General features: G+C 44.0%; 1 protein-coding gene across 1 annotated transcript in view; it reads right to left on the bottom strand.

Annotated features, from left to right (window-relative positions):
• Positions 1-5,010: 5,010 nt before the first annotated feature.
• Positions 5,011-20,079, bottom strand: part of LOC147606254 (delta-1-pyrroline-5-carboxylate synthase 1-like) — an 81,155-nt gene continuing 66,086 nt past the window's right edge. The window contains 14 exon segments of the mRNA XM_086792454.1: positions 5,011-5,475; positions 5,571-5,641; positions 5,870-5,936; positions 6,061-6,129; positions 6,217-6,367; positions 6,464-6,539; positions 6,764-6,867; positions 7,056-7,152; positions 7,258-7,344; positions 7,421-7,507; positions 7,592-7,681; positions 7,868-7,945; positions 8,319-8,483; positions 8,595-8,745. Coding sequence (XP_086648580.1) covers positions 5,313-5,475; positions 5,571-5,641; positions 5,870-5,936; positions 6,061-6,129; positions 6,217-6,367; positions 6,464-6,539; positions 6,764-6,867; positions 7,056-7,152; positions 7,258-7,344; positions 7,421-7,507; positions 7,592-7,681; positions 7,868-7,945; positions 8,319-8,483; positions 8,595-8,745 — 1,456 coding nt within the window. The 3' untranslated portion in view covers positions 5,011-5,312.

Genomic DNA, 20,079 nt, shown 5'->3' with positions numbered 1-20,079 from the left:
TATGTTCAATTAAAGAACTTACCTTAGCGTCGCTGAATTATGTGTTGTTGAGCCTTGTCTTAGAGCCATAGATGTCAGTGCCCTAGCTCATCCCCATCAGCGTCTTCACTCCATTGTCACAAAGTGTTGCCTTTATGATAGGAACAATCATGCAAAGGACTGTTATTCAAAGAAACCTTCCAAACATGCCTAATGGAGGTAAAAAGAGATAGCCTTCGTGATGGTTCTCTTGCAAGGGAATGATTGTGTATCGCTTAGTGTCAAAAATGACTAATGTATAAGTGACTAGTTTTCAAACTAGGCCAGCCAAACTTAAAAATGTTCCACTAGTCTTAAGCAAATATGTACATGGAGTCCTTAGACTTTCCTTATTTTACATTAAGCTCAAGATGAGGCTACCTTATATGTTCCAACGCTATCTTACAAAAGATAACTTCTCTTTTGACTTTGTAAGATGACAAAGTGCCTTACGTAGGTCGGGCAAGTAAAACCATGTTGATCTATAGATTGGCTACACTTGGCAAGGTTTTAGTAGAAGATGGTGATCAAGGGGGATTTTTGCTACATCAAGTTTGAGTGGTTAGTTACGTTTAAAGTTTGCCTGCTAGACAAAAGAGCAATAATCGATGATAAGGCCACAGATATTATGGTGTTTAGGGTTTCTTCATCCATTAATGATACAATTATAGTATCGTTTAGACGTTGTGGTGTGGTGGTTTTATTTTTCTTATATGTCACTCATTGATGGTTATCCGTACTCTGAGAGTTTAATCTGTGTCACAAAATTTATGCCACAAATTTGTTCCAATACTCTTTGAGCTCAACCTATTCTTACATAGTTCCTTCTATGGTGGGGAGGCATATAAAATTTGTAAGCCACGTTTTTAGTTCCAATAACAATTTTAGTTTCAAAACTTCTAACACTCATCTTAGGTCATCCACTTAACATATGCACTGATGGGCATAAGTGCAAGGTGACCTAGGAAACTCCATGTTTCCTCATCAAGACGTGATTATGACTGGCACATATGCCTGCAAACACTAGCCAATTTGTTCTCTGGTCCTTTTATGGGAGCTCAGGCTTAGTTCTCATACTTCACTCCATTTGGTGCAGTAGTTTTATAGTGACCATGACATAATATACACTTCTCAAAAGGTTGTAAAGAGGCATTCAGTCTTAACCATACTTCTCACAATGTTTTCATAACATCAATAGCATCGCCAAAAAATATTTTCCAACCAAAGGCCACTTTAGGTGAGGGGCTTTCAATCGTAACCGTACTTATGTTCTCACATCAATAGCATTGCCAAAAAATATTAGCCACCAAAAGCCACTTTGAACATAGTGGTGTGTTTGCTAATAAGTGTCAGTTGCCTCATGCTCTTTATTCAAGGGTTTGACTTATGGAAGGTTGTTTGCTAGGTAGTGGAGAATCTTCTTCTCACTCCATCCTAAAAGAAAATCAAAACCAAATAAATGAGTGTCTAGTAGATTATCTTTCACTTATCTATTTGTCACTCGTGCAAAAGTGATTTGCATGAACATGCCATAATCCTTTGTGGGCGATGACCAAAAAGTCAAATTTCATCTAAATGGGTAGCTGGCATGTGATGCATCATGGTACGGATAGGTATATCAATATCCTATATTCGGGGGGGTTTCCACCCTCTATTCTTTAGCTCACAGCTAGATCCTCATTCATGGAGCAAGAATGCAAGGGAGGGAGGGTGAACTTGAGCTCCATGCAAGCAAACATAGAGCAAGTGGAGAGAGCTTCCTTGAGAAGAATGCATGAAAGAGGTTCAGCTTAAGCTTCTTGCAAGTAAACATACACACACGAGAGATAGATGGCCGAACTTTCTTCTCTTCTTACTACTCTAACAAACATCAGCACTCCCAAAAGAAAACATAAAGCTACTAATAGATCTGATGTCTACGACACTACCATCTCAATCTAAATTTGTATATCCATGTATATGTACCTGTACTCTAGCCTCATAGAAAAGTCCATAGTGTATTATGGACTTTACCTGAGTATCTTCCTAGCCGCATCCAAGTGTACCTGCCTCGAGGAAAGATTGACTCACCAATCCAATAGCATAGCTCAAATCTGGTTTGGTGATAGTTATGTAAATCAAAATACCTACAATGCGTTGCCTTGCACATAGTAGGATTCTCCAAAAGATCACATGTATATCTGTAGTGAATTTTGTGCTCTGCTCTGATGTCGCACTAACATTGGCTTACAACCTATCATTCTATACTTGGATATCATGTCCAAAGAATATTTCCTTTGCAAAAGCCAAATCCCATTACGTGATCTGATCACCTCTTCTTAAGGAACATCTTTACCTCATGAATGTCAACATCACTGCCTCCTATGACAATCAAGTCATCAATAGTCACGAGATACTCTCCTATAGTGTCTGACCATGCTCTTCAAGTCATACAAGGCTTTACGCAACCTGTAAATAAAATATGGGTGTGTATGGTCCTCATATCCAAGTGATTGCACCATGTACATCTCCTCATGTAAATCACCATGTAAAAATGCATTCTTTACATCTATTTGATATAAGACCATTCCTGATATCCCTTGGCTACCAATCTTGCCTTGTACCTACTCAGAGACCCAACTGAATTATGCTTTACTTTGTAGACCCACTTGCATCCTCCTCAAGGCACTACATCCCATGTCTCATTTGGATCCAATGCGACCATGGCAACTTTCCAATGCTTATATCTAAGTGTCTCATTTTCACTCTGATTTCTTTGTCATCCACCTCGGCCTCTCTGGCTCTCCCTACCTCTAGAGTGGCCTCTTCCACCTGTTTGCATATTAGATTTATGTTGTTGTTACTAACCATGATTTTTGTTTCCAAAATGGCATGCACCATGACCTCTAGATGAAGATATGTCTCTACCTCTACATATGTCCATATAGAAGGCCTGCTCTTGTTGCTGACATCCAAAATATGCTTTACTCATGACATTCATCCCCTTGATTGATGAGAAGGGCTATAAGGTTGTCAAAGTTTGGGAAGTTTTTTGTAGTTCGGATAGATATCCGAAGCTGATCATAGTCTTTGCCGAGTCCATTCAATGTGACCGACACCAAGTCGTCTCGTCATCAACTAAAGCTCCAATAGAGAGACAAGGGTATCTACAAGCCCTTTCACTTTTAGTCAGTAATCACAAATACTCATCTTATTCCTATGCATAGTATGCGGCTATTGCTTTAATTGCATCTTTCTTACCTTCGTACTTGTGCAATACAACACCAAGGTATCCCATGCATATCCCTAGATGTCGATGTATCTTGTATATGACCGATCATAGCATCCGACACGCTAACAAACATGCACAAATCGATTTGCAGGCTTTCTCTATTGAGAAATGACATTTTCTTCCGGAAGCTCAGATCCCTCTCATCACTTGAAACAAATTCCAAATATCATTTTCCCATGAGAAAGTTTTTCATCATGAACTTCCATGCTTGAGTGCAGTTCTTGTCTAGCTTCTCACTTACAATCTAGGATAGTCTGTCAGATATGATTACCTACAACAACTTATTGATATACTTGCATAAACTTCAGCACTTGCAACAAACCTACAATCTCCAACATAGTAACCTCCTACAATACTGTAACATTGCTATACTACAACTTATGTGAACCAATCACATAAACATACATACACCAATAACCTGCAAATCTCATATTCTCTTCATAGATTATCCTATAACGAAATTTTTGCCACAACTCTACGCAGAACCATGATGCTCCTCATTGGGAAATGTAACATTGATCCAATGGTTAGGTATGGCAGGAACATACTCCTTTGAGATGCTAGGCGGATGTCAATCTCAAATCATTTAGGAGACTTTTGATAGTTTTCTTATCAAGAACTCTCATTGCACCCCTCTCCCAACCTGGTCATTGCATGTATCTTGCTGCACCCAAGCATCTATCATCTCTAATAAGATCATTCCACATAATGGACTGCTTGTCAACCTCATCCACTGATAGTAGGGCCCATGTCATAAGAACTTCCTCATACTGCCCCAAGCACTAATAAGTGTTGATACATGTGGGAAAGATGAGGAGTTGTACTCTGGCTCATAGAAGATGAAGCGTTCACTATGTATCCAATCGCCAACCACCACTCTGAGGAACGAATCTGACTTCTTCGAGCTATTTTTACATAGTGGGCTCCCTACTAGTAAGTGGAGAGCTATCTTTGGTGCTGATTCAGATGCACAACACCTTCAGAGACAGTACATCATTGCTTATGGGAGTGCAGAGTAGCACAAAGGATTTCGATATCTATAGCCCAGCTTTTGGGCAGACTGAGGAGAGGTCCAGTTTATGTTACTTGGGGTGCTATTCTTTGGCTGGCCCAGTCTGGCCCACGAATATTCTTTGAGATCAAGGATTCTGATCCTGTCATTTTGGTGCATGGAGGTGTGACCGACAGAGGCGCACTTTAGAATATTCCTGAGTCACAGTATGCACCATCCTTGCAGAGCAAGCACCACTTGGAAGATCATTACTAGCATTGTAGCATAGCAGATTGCAAAAGCCACATGCATAGAGGCTTTGGAGGGCACTGGTATTTATGACGCTCAATGTATATGCAACACATGGACTGATATCATTCACACTCTCTACGTAGGCGAAATGCAACCTACTTATAAGAGAGTGAGATCATGGTGTTTTCTTCTCTTCAACCCCCATGGAACTCTCTTGGCATCCTAATGCCCCAAATTGGTTGAGATCTCCCTGAATTTCCCTTCCGTTTAATAGCTTATAGACGTGATTTTGTACGGTTTCACTCATACTTAATATAAGTCTCTTTCTTGAAGAGAAAACAAGGCAAACTAGGATTTCCAACTGTTTAGTATGACGTATGTGTGTATAGACTCAAAACAGTCTAAAAAGCTAGCTTTTTTGGGGCTCTAGCAGCCAGATGTAATCAAAGTATTTAACCCAAAAGGGAAAAAAAACACATTTTTGATAAAAAGACCTTGTTCTTTGTTCACGCTTTTGTCCACAATTCAACAAAAAAAATAGACTTTTCCATGCCACATGTATATTACTATTACAACACCACTTGAGTGTGCCATTATTAGAGCAGCGTAATGAAATTACTGGCATGGAGATAACAGTTCATATTTTTGCTGAAACTAGTTCCATACCTTAGAATAAATATTAACTTTCGTCCAGACATACAAACCTAAATGTGATATCCCCTTGTTAGCAAAGCCCTATCATAAAACCCCCCAAAAAATAACTTTTCGTCGTGCAGCCTCTCAAGAAGAAATCGAGGTCACGCCATTAGAACTGATACCATTGGCAGAACCATTGCCAAAAGTTTGTTTTGCAATTTTTGTATTGTTTTCAATAAGAAGCTCTTTGTGTTGATAAAACACACCATTGTCTCCATCCACAATTTGTCCATTCCCCCTTAGGAGCCTGCAAACTTAATTTGGTGAGTCTCTAGAAAGGACCATAGCATTAACCTGCCTCCCTTACCCCTGATGAAACCAACAAGGACCACAGTATCTTACCATTTGGTGGTGAGGAGGCCTTCTACTCCAACGGGTCCGCGTGCATGGATCCTGCTTGTACTTATTCCAACCTGTAAACCATCCTCCCATTCAATAAATGTCTAAAACACTGAAGCTCCTAAAATTTTGTTTTCTCATGCAAGTAAACTTAAATCACCCAATGAGACATGACATTTAAGTTTTTAACCACATACCGTTGTAATCCATAGAAAATGTGCATTCATATGTAAAAACAGAAGTCCACATGCATGGAAACACAACAGTATCAAGTTGCAATCAATTTTAAGCCAAGTATTCACCTCAGCTCCAAGCCCAAATCGAGCTCCATCACAAAACCGGGTACTAGCATTATGAAATACAGCAGCACTGTGCATCAATACAAGCTTGTAAGAACTTGAAAAGGCCAACACTTAATATTTTTTTAATATCAGACCAACAGACAACCATCACAGGCATTTTTTATGCATGTTCACTTTGAGCACGTGGTTACCTGTCCAATTGAGACAAGAAAACTTCTGCTGTAGTTGGGTCTTCTGTAACGATGCAATCTGTATGCGCACTGCGACCAGGTAAACATTACACAAAGTTACTAAAGATAGCAGCATGGGACTTCTCATGATTCAACATTTCTCATGTTCCACGATACCTTCCATACTGGTGAATATGATCTATTGCTGCTTGTACATCCTTCACAACTTCAACGGAGCATGCCAATGCACTATATTCATGGTGGAAATCTATTACTCTTGGAATTTTAAAAACCTCTGAAGCTGTTACACCCCCAAATAAACTGACACCTGCAAAACCCACAAGCTTCTTTTACAGTAAACAATAACCATACCATTAAAGAGTATGGAATCAAAGGGTTTTGCCAAACTAGCTTCGCAACATACCCTTCGACTGTAATGTGGAGATAAGCTCTAGAAGTCCGCCCGACTGAATCAAAGCTTCATGCACAAGTAAAGACTCCTGTGTGGGGAAGGGAGTAAAACATCAACCAATCTCCTCATTTATCATATCCTAACTCTATACAATTTTTAAACAACTTGTATCAAAAACATCACCCCTTATATGTAGTTATATATAGGAAGCCTTCCCTCCCATCAACAGGCTCATTTCCTTGAAAACTAGGCTCAGGATCTTGCCCAACAGCCCAATTTACACTCGGCACACTAATATCGAGTTGCACTCACCATTGCATTACATGCAGCCGGGTAGTCCAGCTTTGCATCTAAAACGATTTGCCGGGCTTTCTCCGTGTTTGCGTCCTTGTCCAGAAAAACATGGCAGACACCATCTGATAACATGACACCCAGTAGAAAAGTCAAAAAGGCATCCGTATATATACTCAAATTGAAAACGTATCAAGCTCAAAAGAAACCAGACAAATTAGACTCACAAAACAAAGATTAACTAGCACCATGCAAGTAAGAAAACTATTAGATCTGTATTCGAAAAGGTATTTTACCAAACAGAGTTTTTTACCAGCATGACCAAGAACAGGGATCTTTGTGGATTCTTTGATCTGCGAAACCAGCTTACTACTTCCTCTTGGAATCACCAAATCGATAACATCATCCAACTGCAAGTGTACATCAATTACCATACTGTGACGACGGTAAAATCACATGAGTTCTAAATCACATCAGAGTTATAAACAGTTTCGTAGCCAGCAGCATGGCTTCACCTTAAGGAGATCCGGAATCTCATCCCGGGAAGTTATGAGGCCTATAAGCTCTTTTCCAACTGAATTAGAGATTGCTTCCGTGATAACCTACAGAAGAATACCAGGAAATTCAAATGACTTAAACTTTTCATAAATAATACTGTGTTCTTGGACCTTGTATTACCTTGTGTAGAATTGCATTCGAGCGAGCCGCCTCCTTTCCACCTTTCAACAAAAGGCCATTGCCACTGCGAATTGATAAAGCTGCAATCTGAAAAGTTTTTGAAGGCAAAGCCTCGTAAGATATAGCTAAGACCAGGAATTCTTTACAACGCGCGCACAGAATGTAATATACCTGGACTAAAGCATCAGGTCGCGACTCGAATACGATCAGAAGAACCCCCAAGGGAGATGTTATTTTTTCCAAAATAAGATCTTCTGCGACCTGGAAAAAGAGACGTGATAAATCTTTCCTGAGAAACGACCTATAAACTGAGAAATGAGTAATATTTTTTTGGATCAACAATAATAAAAACTTAAAACCACATGTAAACTCCCAAGTTATAAATAATAAAGCTATATTTGCCAGGCCAACCACGATGTAATTTTCCAGCACAACTGAAACACGAACCTGTGTCCTTTTGAGCATCTTCCCAATTGGCTCTTCCATGTCAGCCAGAGTCCTTATAGACTTTGCCAAGCTTGTCACCTGTGTACTAAAAATTATTAATGAAAATTACTTCACCCAAAAAAAAATCCAGCTAAGTCTTCTGCAGAGCTGACAAATCATGATTTATTTTTTTTGGGTGAGATTCCCTACTTCTACACTCACCCACGCACGCACAGGCTCTCGTCCTACACCCTTACACGATCATGCCCCACCTGCGTGCAGTAAGTGTGACTCAAACCCAGCACATCAGCTGGAGCAGTCCGAGCATATGCAACTAACTCCACTATGTCGCAATAGTCGCAAATCATAATTTTTAGGATTTATATCCTAAAAAAGACTAATTGCAAATGCATAGTTTGGAGAAGCAATTACAATGGTAAAAAGCCTTATCCAGTGGCTTTTTCAAGATTACCTTTCCAGGGTTAATAGTCAGCCTTGCTATCAAGGGCTTCGATATTCCAGCTTCTTGGGCAGCTTGCACATCTAGCTCATTTTCGCACCTTATCATCTCTTCATTAGCCTCTAATGCATCGGCAACATCCAATAGCAACTTTTTTCGCTCCAAAGAAGAAAGCCTCTGTAAGACCCGCAAGGAGTGAAGGTCAGATTTGCGCCATGCACTATAGTTTTACACAATCATGACTTAAAACAGTGCACTCAATTTTTAATAGAATTGAGGCAAAGTGACCTGTAATTGGCGGCTAGCATTCCTTGCGGCAATGGCCATCTCTCGAGCACTCTCTCTTTTCTTTGAGCCCCATAGATGGGCATCCTTATGGAACAATGTTCCTATACGCTCACCAGTCATGACTCTCAATACACCGTCTGCTGTGAACCCACTTTGAAAAGCAATAATTTGAATCAGCTTATTTTTCAAGCATACAACAAAATTCATATGATTCATTATCCATAACCACATGGCATTTTGAACAGGCAGCCTTTAATAGCTCCTTATAAAATAATCCTCTCCTTACAGACATGGGGGTTGGCAGAGAAGAGGAGCATGCAAGAAAAAGCGGAATCAACATCTTCTGCATCCAACTATCACCACTGCTGATGTATGACCATTACAGTAGGATGAAGTAGTGCTGGAACAGAAGGCTTCTAGGATCAAGCGTTCCAATTTCCTTCTTTCATAACAAAAATGTAAGCTCCAGGAGTGGAGAGAATGAGTGAATTAGTGAACAAGGTAACTGTTATGGCCTCTCTTCAAAAATATATAGACAATCGTTGGTTTATACAATTGATGGAGATTTGATTGCAAAGGCAGTAAAAAATTTCTGAATCGGTTGTGGTTTCTTATTTCATGGGCTTGATCTGTAATTGGGCCAAGGATGCTTTGGGAGATCCTCAGCCATTTGTCAAGGCTTTCTCATTGGAGTTTACAGATCTCCGAGACTATGTTTGATCTTATTTGTGGAGACTGGACGCTTCGGGGCCAATGTGCTTGCCTACATCATAACTTGGTATCCTGCTTTCGATCCTTCTTTACCAAATGGAGTGCCTTTGGCATCTTTCTGTTACAAGTCATTGCTTAAATGAAGGGTTGGGGTCCTACTATAGATAAGTCCTCTTAATATCTCCCAAATCTATTGTGTAAATGCCTCAATTGTGTAAATGCCTCAGTAAAATGACGTGCATCTGAGGATTGACACAAGAAAAACTGCCCCAAAAAGCTGCCCCATGCATTACTGCTAGTCTGCCAGGGCATTTAGTCTGCATATGCACTTTTGCAGCATCTCAAAGGTAAGACTTATATTTTTGTAATCCTACCATAGTCAATATTGAAAATCATAACAGAAGTTGTTCCTAAAAGAAATAATCTTCATTTCTGATAATTAATTGAACGATGTGAACAATCAAATAAATCACTGGTTATAAAAAAATTATGAGAAAGAAGCTTCATTCATTCCATTCATAATAATTGGTTACAAGAATTGATAATTGAAATGTACATAAACCTTCATGGATTATCCAATAAGGATGCATTTACATAATCCTTAATTATAATTGTCCAATAATTGACTTCACATTTATTACCCTTCGAGTAAATGTGGCCACCAAGGCTGCCCACACTATACAGGGGCCGGCGGACCATCTACGGACCCCACACCTTCACAGTGGATCAACCCTAGAGGAAACATCCCACATCTACGGACACCACATCTACGGACGCCACACCTTCACAGTGGATCAACCCTAGAGGAACCATCCCAGAGCATTCGGTGGACTATCCAGAAGCGGACACGCACCATCAAAACGGATACATCAAAGGTGCACGCACTGGCATTGAAGGCACCGCACTAACACTCCAACGGGCATCTTCCAAAGATAGAAGATTCCACCAAAGGCCGCCATTCCGATGGCATCTACCATAGATAGAAGATGCCACCGACTCCACCAACTCGACCACGCTTGCAGGAATGCTTTGTTAACCCATTTCTAGGGTTAACAAGAGCTACAAACATTATCTTATATCAAGGAGTCAAGGTAGATACACCAAAAGGTCATATATTCAAGATAAGAAGCAATGGTGTCTAAATCTACAACTTGGATGGGGGCCTGTAATGGTTTGACGGAATACTTATAATGATTCTCGCTTCAAGAGCATGTGGTAGCAAGTTAAGATGAAGTCCCAAGTAATGTACTTCATGGATATATTATGAGAGTAGTCATTGTAATAGCATTAGGCCTCTTATGAGCCTAAAGTGCCTGGCCGGCCACACTTTAAGTGAGTGTGAACACTTATGGCCATGTATATAAGTGAATTTCTCTCATAATACAAGATACTCTCCCATTGTGCAATAGAGTCTTGCTCTTGCTAATCTCTCTCCCTAATGCATACTAGTGTGTGTGTGAGTGAAGTGAGGTGAGAAGAGGGACGAGTACACGTAGTGCAACACCGCGGTGTGACAACGCTCGCGGGAGACACGGTGAAATTGCTTCTCAAGGAGTTATAGAACTTGGAGACCTCAAGGGTTACGAGCACGGTCATTAGAAAGATCCTCACAACAATTGCGGTTCACCAAGTAATCTCTTGTTGGATGTGTTTCAAGGGAGATTAGGATGAGCCATAACATGGTCCCGCTGCCGTGGAGCCATCCCTTGGCTTTTTCCATCGTTTTTCTCTAATCTACGCATTACCCATTGCCCATTGTCTTTATTAATGGTTTTCCATGAAAAAGATGTAGATTTGATAGTGATTTGTGTGTGATTTGTGTGTAGAATAGCTCTCTTTTTTATTTTTGTAAAGAATACTTTTTGTTTAGTTTTAGCTTAAATTGTTGTTTTTGTTGTTGTTAATGTGGTTTTTAATGTTCCTAGGGCTTGCACATAGAGTGTATTAGACTTAGTTTGCATCCATTACATTAAACATCCATTTACATATTAGTTGAGGCACATAGCTTAGCAATCCCTCGCTCTATCCAATGATGTGCTCAATTTTGTGAATTAATTAGTGATTAAGAATTAGTTAGAGTCCTTGATTAGTCTAAAAGTGAAAAAGATTAGTGAAAAGATTAATCTTTGATTAATTTCTAATCACTTTTTTACATAACTCATTAAGGCTAATGAGCATTGAATGAATATATACCCATGAGTTGTCAAATTGTCCATTTTAGGAGTCATTTATGAAGGGTATAAGGAGGTGTCATAAAAAGGTTAACTTTTTTTATTCCCACTTGTCTTTTTGGAAAAATGCCTATATCTCCTTAATATAAAATTCAAAAATATTTCCCTCCAAAACAAGAAAATTCAAATTTCTCTCTAGACTTCAAAAAAAATTAAAAAAATTAAAAAAATTAAAAATCGCATAAGTCACGTGGCTCACACCGTAAACCATTACTGCACACTCACGCCTTAAGGATTCATGTCCTAGGGGTCCGCGTCCACGGTGAACCCTTTTAAGATTTTGTCAAAACCCCCTCATGTCGCATATCGTGGGAAAGCTCTTGGAGAGTAAGTTCTAAATCCACATTCTTTGACAACTTTGGAATTGTTATGCTCAAGATATACCAAAAAGTAGATGGAGAAGAAAAATTTCAAAAGTAATGAAAATTTTCAAAATCTCTAATATGGTCTTTGTTGTCATTTTTTTCTCTTTTTCACTCTCTCTGACTCTCTCTCACCCTCTTCCTCTCAAATAATTATGTCATGAAGCTCTCTCCAACTCTCTTCACCCCTATCTCTCTCTCTTGATGGAGGGTTAGGAAATCCACTTGCCCAATTCGCAAAAAGCGCTCACTAGAAAAAATACCCCGTGAATCAACATTTTTATAAGTTGCAGAGAAATACCATATCTTTTCTTAAAAGCATGTTGCTCACGCCGTGAACCATTTTTGCACTCACATCCTAGGAGTCCGCGCTCCAAAAAAAAAAAACCCACATGAGCCACGAGTCACGATTCACGCCTTAAGCGTCTCACGAATTAAGCATCTCACGGATTAAGGCGTCTCACGAATTAAGGCGTCTCAAAATTAAGGCCTCACGCGAAAAAAAAATTTCAAATTTGATGAAATCCATGAAGCGGGCCCGCTTCACGCCGTAAACTACACCCTACTAATTCACATCGTGAAAGAGGTCTGTCGGCAAAAAAAAGGACTCTGGAAAACAACCCTGTTTGGAGACTTGTATCTTCTAAACCGTGAATCCGATGAGTGCGCTCTAGTGCTCATCTGAAAGCCAACATTGAGCTCTTCAAAATTGATCTTACCGTCCGAGGGCAAAATCGATCGTTTTGGCCTCCGACCAATAGCCTCAAAATTTGACCCGAAAATCGAGACAAAAAACGGTCTTAAAGCACTAAAAATCGCCCAAACAACGTGAAACGATTTCGGACCATATTCGGGCTACTTTTTGAGGGTCTAAACAAAATCACAAAAAACTCACAGACAAAGTTATAGTACTATAGTACTCCAAAAATACTACAACTCTCTCATACAGAGTTTTTTCAAATTCTTTTTGGAACACCTTCAAAAACGTGTTGCAAAACAGGGAAAAAAAAATTCTTGAGACAATGATGGAAAATAGGTTTTAAGACCTCCTCTTCCATTTGGGAAGCTACTAGCATGCACCTTTTCTGGAAAAATATCTCTAAGGTCGTTCACGTGCATGTAGCGCCTAAACTAATTAGGATAAACGGACACTCGTTTGACCCAACGAAGAGTACGCTAGGCTTCTCGAGGTTGTAACATGCTATGAGAAAATATAAAAAGCAAAAAAAAAAAAAAAAAACGTATGCCTGCTCATTAAAGGAGCAATTAGGAACATCAAGACATGCCAACGAGAGAGGGATTGCTAGGGCTCACACATAGACTGACTCCAATGGCTGACATCTTTGAGCCACTGAGATCTATGCCCCAATTGCAGCTTCCAATACCATTTGCCATGCCGACAACAAGCATGTCATCGGGTTTTCCACCCCTTGTCACTTCAATCCCACCGAGCTTTGGTCCTTTACCTAACATTCCCACAAATCCTATAGATACCAACCCTTTGCAACTTCTAGATGCCCACACCTTCGATATATTGACCACTCTAGGAAGGGGGGTTGTCCAAGGACTAAGTAAGTCCCTACCCACAAGCACTCCCACACGGCCTCAGTGACTCATACAAAAACACGGCCGTATAGATTTCAAAAATCATGGGCAAATATGATTGAACAGCTGATCTTGTTCAATTCATTCAAATGTTTGAACAGAGATGTAAAACCTTTGGAAATCCAAACTACCCTACCAAGGTAAATGCGTTGAACCTATGCTTAGTGGGAAAGACTAGTCGATGGTTCATCACATAGATACCGGCGATCAAGGCAAACTTCAGGACCTTGAAAAAAGCCTTTATCCACGGCTTTTCAAGACAAGGTCACCCTTTGCAACTTCTAGATACCCACACCTTCGATATATTGACTACTCTAGGAAGGGGGTTGTCCAAGGACTAAGTGAGTCCCTACCCACAAGCACTCCCACATGGCCTCAGTGACTCATACAAAAACACGGCCGTATAGATTTCAAAAATCATGGGCAAATATGATTGAACAACTAGTCTTGTTCAATTCATTCAAATGTTTGAACAGAGATGTGAAGCCTTTGGAAATCCAAACTACCCTACCAAGGTAAATGTGTTGAACCTATGCTTAGTGGGAAAGACTAGTCGATGGTTCATCATATTGATACCGGCGATCAAGGCAAACTTCAAGACCTTGAAAAAAGCCTTTATCCATGGCTTTTCAAGACAAGGTGATCGGTGGAGTGCAGCGACAAAACTCTTTTCAATTGAGCGGAAACAAAACGAAACCATTCGGGATTTTATCCTTCGGATAAAACTCTTGGACTCACGATGTGACCCATGGGAGAAACTAAATGATGTTCAATTGAAGAGATGTTCAATTGAGCCATGGAAGAAACTAAATGATGTTCAATTGAAGAGATGTTTCGCGATGGGCTTAAAGAATAACCGCTTACACAACTTGATCACTGTATCCAACTCGAAAACATTCGATCAATGTTGTAAAGAAGCAATACGGTTAGATAGCAACATGATGAAAGATTATCATGATACGAGATATTCCTCATCTAAACCAAGTGAAGCAATGGCTAAAGAAAAATTAATCTCGAAATTGTCATTTTCTGAATTCTATGCAACCTTACTTAAAAGCTTACAACCGACATCTCTAAGGGAGGATGAGCTCCCTCAAAACAAAACATTCTTAATGCCTCTCCAAGTGATGAGCGAAATGCATTGTGTTCAGTGCAATCACTACGACCATCCCAATTCTCATTGCGAGTATAAGGCACCCGTTTTTCTGTGGTGCATATATTGCAAAACCTTTGGTCATGACACTACCCAATGTCCCAATTCATCAACAATTACCTCAAAACCTCCATCTCCCGAAATAGTGCAAAGGGTAAAAATTGCTCAGGAAGCAATTAAGCAAACACTTCAATGTTTCTATTGTCATGGACTGCACAAGGTGGTAGACTGCACAATTTGGAATACTTCCATGCTCACGATCACTGACACCTTGCAACCCCTATGTGAACGAAGTGGCATCGAACACATATTCCAAGATTGCCCAAGACGAGTTGCTTCACTACAATCTATCTCACAAAATACAACTCTTAATATCTTAAGTGTACAAAACGGGCAATTGTCCACGGTACCCTTGAATGTGCTTACACGCTTACAAGCCAAGGCACGAGAAACAGTTAAAAAGAATGCAAAAGCAGTACCTCGAAATGGGTAGAGGAACATGCTTTAAAGCAAAAACCAAAAGAGAAAGCTAAACCCAAGAAAAACAAGGAACAATAAACTGTCGACACCAAGGTTGAAATAAAGGACAGGGAAAAAGAGCTTGTGGAGGACATAACCCCAAAAGAGCCAAAAGCTACATATGATACAGAAGCATCCACCTCAGAGACTACCACACAAACCACAACACCCATATGTGCGACACAGAATACAAAAGCCCAAAAGAAAATTCGTTCTCGTCGCATGGGTAAACATAATGAAAACCTGGCAATCCAAAGAAAGTCAGAAGATGAAACAAGTTCTAGTACATCGCTAAGTGAGGATGAAATGAGTTCTAATTCGGCACTAAGTGCACCTCACAAACCAATCAAGAAACTAGAACCCGCTCAACCACCCCAAATTGAAAATCATGATCACATGACATATGTGGAACGTAAAAAGCACGCTCAGGAGAGCATGCTTATCATGGTTGAGTGTCATACAGGATCACCGGTTGTGATTGAACCTCATAATGCCAATCCTAAAAAAACGACTAAACTACAAAACCCGGAGGAGTACCGCTTTTCCCCTAAGTCCTCCAGAAGTGCTCGCTGAAGCTCCCGCCCCTCCCCCCCCCTTGCTCGCGTTGCCTGCACGTCCTTTTCCTTACCCACCCACGCGCCCTTTCCCCCCCCGCCTGCCCTCACTTATGCGCCCCCCCTCCACCTGGCTCTCTTGCGTTGAAGCGCTCGCCCCCATCTGCTCGCCATCGCGCCCCCCTCCCCTCTTCAGCGCCCTGTCCCCCCCTCCGCCAACCCTCTCTTTCCCCCCACCCCTCCTTTCGCACTGCTTCCGCCCCCCCCCTAGGGTTTTTTCTTCGCCGCCTTACACCCCCCCTCCCCTTCTTTCTGGTTTTTCCGCCCCCAGGGGGTTCTTTCCTTTTTTAACCTTCCGCCTTCCCCCTCCGCCCTTTGTGTGCAGCTCTGTTCTTGCAGGTCTCTCCGCATTCGCTCCGCATTCGCTCCGCCTTTGCCATAGCTTCAGACTCTGATGGAGGCTCCTCCCGCCCCACCTCAGAGGGACTCTTCCGCAGCCCCCTCGACCGCCCCTGAGGATACCCCCATCAGGCTTTCTCTTTCGCCAGAAGAGGAAGCGAGCCTCGCCGCAGAGGTGGAACGCCTCCAGGCACATTCCACCATCTGCCGTATAGTCGGCACTCGCCCCAGTAGAGGGGAGATCCGGGATGTTCTCTAGGCCCGCCTTCTTGTAGATGTGGGCAAGACCTGGACGTTCAGCTACTGGGCCGTGGACACTACCAGATCGAGTTCGAGACTGCCCAGAGCGTGGCCCAGGTCCTAGCCATGAGTCCCCTTGACATCAGGGGCGCTCGGGCATTCTTCAGACCTTGGCTGCATGGCTTCGACCTAGCAGCGGCCAAGCAGGGAGAGCGCCTTTTCCATGTTACAGTTTGCTTCCCTAGACTCCGCCGCGAGTACCTTCCGCTCCTTTCGAGGCTAGGAGCACTGGTGGGCTCGGTGCTCGAGACTGGCCCCACTGCAGCTTCAGTGGTGGCTAGAGCAGCTGGGCTACCTTCGGTCAGAGTTTTGGTTCCTGACATCTCCTCCCTTCCGAAGGTCATTCAGCTACCTAGGATAGGGGGGGGGGTGGATTGATCAGAGTGTGGAGTTCTCGGGGCTCCCGAACCAGTGCTTTATTTGCAGACAGGTCGGCCACCTGGCCAAGGCCTACCCTCGCAGGAGACCCCGACCTGCACTGCAGCAGCAGGCCCCTGATGGCCCGCCCACAGATGCGGCTCGGCAGGCAGCCTCCGGGACACCTGCTCAGCCCACAGAGACCTCGGAGTGGTAGCCTGGACAGGGGCGCCGTCGAGGGAGATAGCCCCAGCAGCACGCCCAGAGACCGATGCAGCAGCAGCCATAGTCTCAGCATCACTGGGTTCCCGTGAGGAACAGCTTTGCTCCCCTCCAGGAGGAACCCCAGCGCCGATTGAGGACCAGGAGATGCCAGCACCCCCTCCTTCGCCCCCACCCCCCCCCCCTCCCCCGTCCCCCCCTCCCGCCTCGCTTCCACCTTCGCCTCCTCCCATCCCCGCTCCGGTTTCGGCAGCGGCTCCTTCCCCACCCCCTCCTCCCCCCCCCGCTCGCCTCAGCTCCTCGGGAGGCCTTGGCAGTCCCCTGGCGTTCACCTGCAGTCCGGAGGGCTCTGAGCACCGACCTTGCTCGAGCACCGCAGAGGAGACTTACCATGCCAATTCGGGCTTCACGGATATCCTCTATCCGCAGTCGGCTGAGTCGTCTCGACACTAGACAGCGCTCGGAGGCTTTTGATTACTCCTTCACACGGCTTTTTGGAGCAGAGGGCCCCCATGAGCCAGCACCCATCAGAGTTCATGTAGTGATACCTCCGGCCCGCGGGGAGGAGGCACTTGATTCAGCGGTGGCCTTCTCATTCCCTCTCTGTCGCCCATGCGACCGGGAGTGGACTCTGGAGCTCGCTCTTAGTACTTTGAAGACTCAGGCAGTTGACTTTTCTCACCATGTGAGCGATCTGGAGGTGACAGATGTGATAGGCCGACTATGGGAGTTGGCTCATTTTTTCATTGATCCCGGGAGTGTGGATGCCTCAGGGATTCGACATTTGGTCGTTCGCATAGTGGCAGACTTAGCACGCGACCCTGCATACACGAGGGTGCTCTGTTTGAGCGGGAGGCAGTCGCCATGGGGGACAACCATTGGCGCCTGATCCGAGATTCTTGCAGCAGACCGGGTGGGCAGATTCGTAGCCGCTCGGATGGGGACTATTCTCCATCCAAGCCGCTTGCGAAGGCCCGCCGTACGACTGAGACAGCATCCACCTCAGCAGGTCATCCATGAGGATCATCTCATGGAATGTACAGGGCCTTGGCGGCGCACATTATATACGTTATCGTGGTTGCTTGAGGCAGGAGCTTCAGAGATGCCTGGTTGGGGGCAGTATTGATATTTTGATGATGCAGGAGCACCATTTGGGTGAGAGCAGGATCCGGAGATATGGTTCGGTGATGCCTGGTAGATGGGACACCTTTTGGTCTGCAGGGTTTGGCCCCTTGGGTGGGGGCAAGCCATTGCGGATGTATGGAGGCAGGCCATTGTGGATCGCGGGATCATTGTGCCTGGTAGAGCACAGTATGTCATTCTGAGGACGCATGATGAGCTCTTTGGCGTGCTCAATGTCTATGCGCCCAACCATGCTAGTGCCAGAGCAGAGTTCTGGACCCAAGTTACGGATGCATTGCCAGAGGCCGCACATTGGTGTGTCGGGGGAGACTTCAACATGCTGGCCGATAGGGTGGGAGGTAGTCATGTTACAGTGCACAGTACGGAGCTTGCAGCTTGGGAGCGATTTTGCATGACACTGAGGATCACTGATGCATGGCAGCATGAGGCCTTCTCCCGCTCTTAGGATAGTCTTAGTTTCTCTCGGTCAGATCGCCGGCAGGAAGGGACTAATCTATCACGAATTGATCGCTTTTATGTGGGCGACAGGTTAGGGGAGCGAGGGGGCTCCGTTGGCATTCTCGCTGACACCTCTTTTTCAGACCATGCGCCAGTTATTTTGACACTTGAGGAGAGGACACGGGAGACCAGCTTGCAGTTGAGGATCCCAGAGAGGGTACTTACAGATCCTAGTCTCGCTGAGGACATTGAGAGGATATGGCATGATAGTCAGAGCTCTGACCAGGATGCAGCAGGCCAGTGTGCCCAGGGACTCATCGAGCTCAGCTCTTTTTTGCACGCTGCAGCCTTGACACGGCTGGGAGAGGCTCGCAAGCGGGAGCGTCGGCTGAGACGTAGCCTTGCTTCGCTTCAGCGCCTTCAGGAGCAGCAGCCTACATGTGAGTGGGTGGCGTCCCAGCTGAGCCAGGCACGCCAGGAGGTTAGAGAGGCAGAGGAGCAGAGACATGAGTTTTACTATCGCCGCCAGGCGCCTCAGTGGACGCAGCTTGGTGATAGAGTGACTGGGGAGTTTTTTGAGATTACTGGGCCCCGCCATGCTCGAGCAGGAGTCCGCCAGCTTGGGAGGCCGGACGGATCGGTAGCTACTGAGCCCAAGGAGATCAGAGCCATTGCCACTGGGTTCTATAGAGACCTGCTTTCAGCGGAGCCAGCCACTGAGGCTCGGGATGCTTGCAGACAGATTGTGTGGGCCCATGTGCAAAGGAGGGTCACAGATCGTATGCGTACAGTTCTGGGTGAGCCTCTCTCAGAGGTTGAGCTTGCTGAGGCCTTGAGGGTCCTTCCGCGCCATAGTTGCCCAGGGGAGGACGGATTGACGCCTGCCTTTTTTATGCGCTATTGAGACCTTTTGGGGCCACGCCTCCGCAGGGGCTTTCAGTATGTTTTGGACACTGGGTGATGCCACAGAGCTTTTCAGAGGGCTTGATCTTTCTTATCCGCAAGGGGGAGGGAGTATCAGATGATATTCGGCATTGGAGACCTATTACGATCCTCAATACTGTCTACAAGGTCTTAGCAAAGGCCTTGAGTTTGAGGATCCAGCCCTTCCTGGGGGAGTTGATTCATGCTACCCAGACAGGATTTGTCAAGGAGCGTAGTATCCTTGACAACATTTTCTTCACCTTCTGGGAGGCGACGGCCCGAGCTAGATTTCTTGGTGAGGACTTGGTCGTGATGCTTCTCAATTTTGAGAAGGCATACGATAGAGTCGATTGGGGTTTCTTAGAGGGCACTATGCTTCGCCTGGGCTTTGAGCCAGGTTGGATTCGAGGGGTGGCGGCTCTATATTCCACAGCTCGTAGCCAGGTGCTGATTGCAGGAGGACGGGGGCCGAGTTTTGAGTTGACCAGATCAGTCCGTCAGGGGTGTCCTCTCGCCCCGTTTCTTTTTCTCTTCTTTGCTGAGGCTATGAGCATGTATCTGACGGCA

The sequence above is a fragment of the Cibotium barometz genome, chromosome 58, assembly GCF_041138505.1.
Source record: "Cibotium barometz isolate CiBa-2024 chromosome 58, ASM4113850v1, whole genome shotgun sequence".
NCBI lineage: Eukaryota > Viridiplantae > Streptophyta > Polypodiopsida > Cyatheales > Cibotiaceae > Cibotium > Cibotium barometz.
The sequence above is the reverse complement of the archived record's forward strand: the minus strand, read 5'-3'. Positions and strand labels throughout refer to the sequence as shown.